The 3978-nt window shown below is 54.3% G+C and overlaps 1 protein-coding gene across 1 annotated transcript in view; it reads right to left on the bottom strand.

The window, feature by feature from the left end:
* Window positions 1-3978, bottom strand: part of LOC144952688 (MBT domain-containing protein 1-like) — a 46514-nt gene that overhangs the window by 3299 nt on the left and 39237 nt on the right. The window contains exons 12-13 of the mRNA XM_078883165.1: window positions 2382-2474; window positions 227-506 (exon numbers count right to left, since the gene is read on the bottom strand). Of these exons, the coding sequence (XP_078739291.1) occupies window positions 227-506; window positions 2382-2474 (373 nt within the window). The remainder of the gene's footprint in view (window positions 1-226; window positions 507-2381; window positions 2475-3978) is intronic.

The following is a 3978-nucleotide window of genomic DNA, read 5'->3' as shown; positions in this document are numbered from 1 at the left end:
CCACCACCACCTCCACCACCACCACCACCTCCACCACCACCACCTCCACCCCCACCACCACCACCACCACCACCACGTCCACTACACCACCACCACCTCCACCACCACCTCCACCACAACTCACTCCTGCGTGGTTGACTGCTGCTTGTAGCCGGTGAAGTTGACCTTTGCCTCTTCAGTTGCACTCCACCCCCACCAACTCCACCACCACCTCCACCCCCTCCACCTCCACCACCACCACCAGAAGGTGGACAAGAAACAGTCGATCGCCCTCCGCCGAACGCCGCCTGCTGCTGCTGCTGCTGGGTGGTGGACAACGCCGATGAGGACGACGCCGCCGTGGGCGACTGGGTGGTGGACGCGGGTGGAGGAGGGGTGAGCGGGTGACCCGTGGCCTCGCACCAGCCCACGGGGTAGAGGTCGGGTGACTCACAGTCGACCCACTGGTCGTAGGCCGGACCCCAACCCTCGAAGCGGACGCGCACCAGTCGTCCCACCACTCGCACCTAGAGAGACAGAGAGAGAGAGACACAGTGAGACACAGTGAGACAGAGAGAGACACAGAGAGACAGTGAGAGACACAGAGAGACACAGAGAGACACAGAGAGACACAGAGAGAGACACAGAGAGAGAGACAGTGAGAGAGAGAGAGAGAGAGACAGTGAGACACAGTGAGACACAGAGAGACAGTGAGAGACACAGAGAGAGAGACACAGAGAGACACAGAGACACAGAGAGACAGAGAGAGAGACACAGTGAGACACAGAGAGAGACAGAGACACAGAGAGACACAGTGAGAGACAGTGAGAGACACAGAAAGAGAGAGACACAGAGAGACACAGAGAGAGACAGATAGACACAGAGACAGTGAGACACAGATAGAGAGAGAGACAGTGAGACACAGAGAGACACAGAGATAGACAGTGAGAGAGAGACACACACAGAGAGAGACTCAGAGAGAGACGGTGGTGGTGGAGGTGGGGGTGGTGGTGGTTGTGGTGGTGGTGGTTGTGGGGGTGGTGGTGGTTGTGGGGGTGGTGGTGGTTGTGGTGGTGGTGGAGGTGGGGGTGGTGGTGGTTGTGGGGGTGGAGGTGGTGGTGGTTGTGGTGGTGGTGGTGGTGGGGGTGGTGGTGGTTGTGGGGGTGGTGGTGGTTGTGGTGGTGGTGGAGGTGGGGGTGGTGGTGGTTGTGGGGGTGGTGGTGGTTGTGGTGGTGGTGGGGGTGGAGGTGGTGATGGTGGAGATGTGGGTGGTGGTGGTTGTGGTGGTGGGGGTGGAGGTGTGGGTGGTGTGGGTGGTGGTGGTTGTGGTAGTAGTGGTGGTGGTGGTTGTGATGGTGGTGATGATGGTGGTGGTGGTTGTGTTGATGGTGGTGATGATGGAGGTTGTGATGGTGGTGATGATGGTGGTCATGGTGGTGATGATGGTGGTGATGGTGGAAGTTGTGGTGGTGGTTGTGGTTGTGTTGATGATGGTGGTGATGGAGGTTGTGATGGTGGTTGATGATGGTGGTGATGATGGTGGTGATGGTGGAGGTTGTGGTGGTTGTGGTGGTGGTTGTGGTGGTGGGGGTGGAGGTGTGGGTGGTGGTAGTAGTGGTGGTGGTGGTTGTGATGGTGGTGATGGTGGTGGTGATGATGGTGGTGATGGTGGAGGTTGTGGTGGTTGTGGTGGTGGTTGTGGTGGTGGTGGGAGTGGAGGTGTGGGTGGTGGTGGTTGTGGTGGTGGGGGTGGAGGTGTGGGTGGTGGTAGTAGTGGTGGTGGTGGTTGTGATGGTGGTGATGGTGGTTGTGTTGATGGTGGTGATGATGGAGGTCATGGTGGTGATGATGGTGGTGATGGTGGTGGTGATGGTGGTGGTGATGGTGGTGATGGTGGAGTTTGTGGTGGTTGTGGTGGTGGTAGTTGTGTTGGTAGTTGTGCTGGTTGTGGTGGTGGTTGTGATGGTGGTGATGATGGTGGTGATGGTGGTGGTTGTGTTGATGGTGGTGATGATGGAGGTTGTGATGATGGTGGTCATGGTGGTGATGATGGTGGTGATGGTGGTTGTGGTGGTGGTGGTTGTGTTGGTAGTAGTTGTGGTGGTTGTGGTGGTTGTGGTGGTGGTGGGGGTGGTGGTGGTGGTGTGGGTGGTGGTGGTTGTGTTGATGGTGGTGATGATGGAGGTCATGGTGGTGATGATGGTGGTGATGGTGGAGTTTGTGGTGGTGGTGGTTGTGTTGGTAGTAGTTGTGGTGGTTGTGGTGGTGGTGGGGGTGGTGGTGGAGGTGTGGGTGGTGGTGTGGGTGGTGGTGGTTGTGGTGGTTGTGGTGGTGGTGGTTGTGGTGGTTGTGGTGGTTGTGGTGGTGGTTGTGGTGGTGGTTGTGCTGGTTGTTGTGCTCACCACGCGCGCTACACACACAAGTCCAGGCTCCATCAGATCCACGGCCTCCAGGCGAACATCCACACTGAAGTCACGGCGCTCCAGTGGTGGTGCCTACAACCACCACAACAACCACCACAACAACTATCACAACCACAACTACTACAACAACAACCACAACAACCACCACCACAACAACTACCACAACTACTACAACAACAACCACATCCACACTGAAGTCACGGCGCTCCAGTGGTGGTGCCTACAACCACCACAACAACCACCACAACAACTATCACAACCACAACTACTACAACAACAACCACAACAACCACCACCACAACAACTACCACAACTACTACAACAACTACTACAACAACAACCATATCCACACTGAAGTCACGGCGCTCCAGTGGTGGTGCCTACAACCACCACAACAACCACCACAACAACTACCACAACCACAACTACTACAACAACAACCACAACAACCACCACCACAACAACTACCACAACTACTACAACAACTACTACAACAACAACCACATCCACACTGAAGTCACGGCGCTCCAGTGGTGGTGCCTACAACCACCACAACAACCACCACAACAACTACCACAACCACAACTACTACAACAACAACCACAACAACCACCACCACAACAACTACCACAACTACTACAACAACAACCACATCCACACTGAAGTCACGGCGCTCCAGTGGTGGTGCCTACAACCACCACAACAACCACCACAACAACTATCACAACCACAACTACTACAACAACAACCACAACAACCACCACCACAACAACTACCACAACTACTACAACAACTACTACAACAACAACCACATCCACACTGAAGTCACGGCGCTCCAGTGGTGGTGCCTACAACCACCACAACAACCACCACAACAACTATCACAACCACAACTACTACAACAACAACCACAACAACCACCACCACAACAACTACCACAACTACTACAACAACTACTACAACAACAACCACATCCACACTGAAGTCACGGCGCTCCAGTGGTGGTGCCTACAACCACCACAACAACCACCACAACAACTACCACAACCACAACTACTACAACAACAACCACAACAACCACCACCACAACAACTACCACAACTACTACAACAACTACTACAACAACAACCACATCCACACTGAAGTCACGGCGCTCCAGTGGTGGTGCCTACAACCACAACAACCACCACAACAACTACTGTGTGTGTGTCACTGTGTGTGTGTCACTGTGTGTGTGTGTCACTGTGTGTGTGTCACTGTGTGTGTGTCACTGTGTGTGTGTGTCACTGTGTGTGTGTCACTGTGTGTGCGTCACTGTGTGTGTGTCACTGTGTGTGTGTCACTGTGTGTGTGTCACTGTGTGTGTGTCACTGTGTGTGTGTCACTGTGTGTGCGTCACTGTGTGTGTGTCACTGTGTGTGTGTCACTGTGTGTGTGTCACTGTGTGTGCGTCACTGTGTGTGTGTCACTGTGTGTGTGTCACTGTGTGTGTGTCACTGTGTGTGTGTCACTGTGTGTGTGTCACTGTGTGTGCGTCACTGTGTGTGTGTCACTGTGTGTGTGTCACTGTGTGTGT

This window comes from Lampetra fluviatilis, chromosome 69 (assembly GCF_964198595.1).
Source record: "Lampetra fluviatilis chromosome 69, kcLamFluv1.1, whole genome shotgun sequence".
Classification (NCBI taxonomy): Eukaryota; Metazoa; Chordata; class Hyperoartia; order Petromyzontiformes; family Petromyzontidae; genus Lampetra; species Lampetra fluviatilis.
The sequence above is the reverse complement of the archived record's forward strand: the minus strand, read 5'-3'. Positions and strand labels throughout refer to the sequence as shown.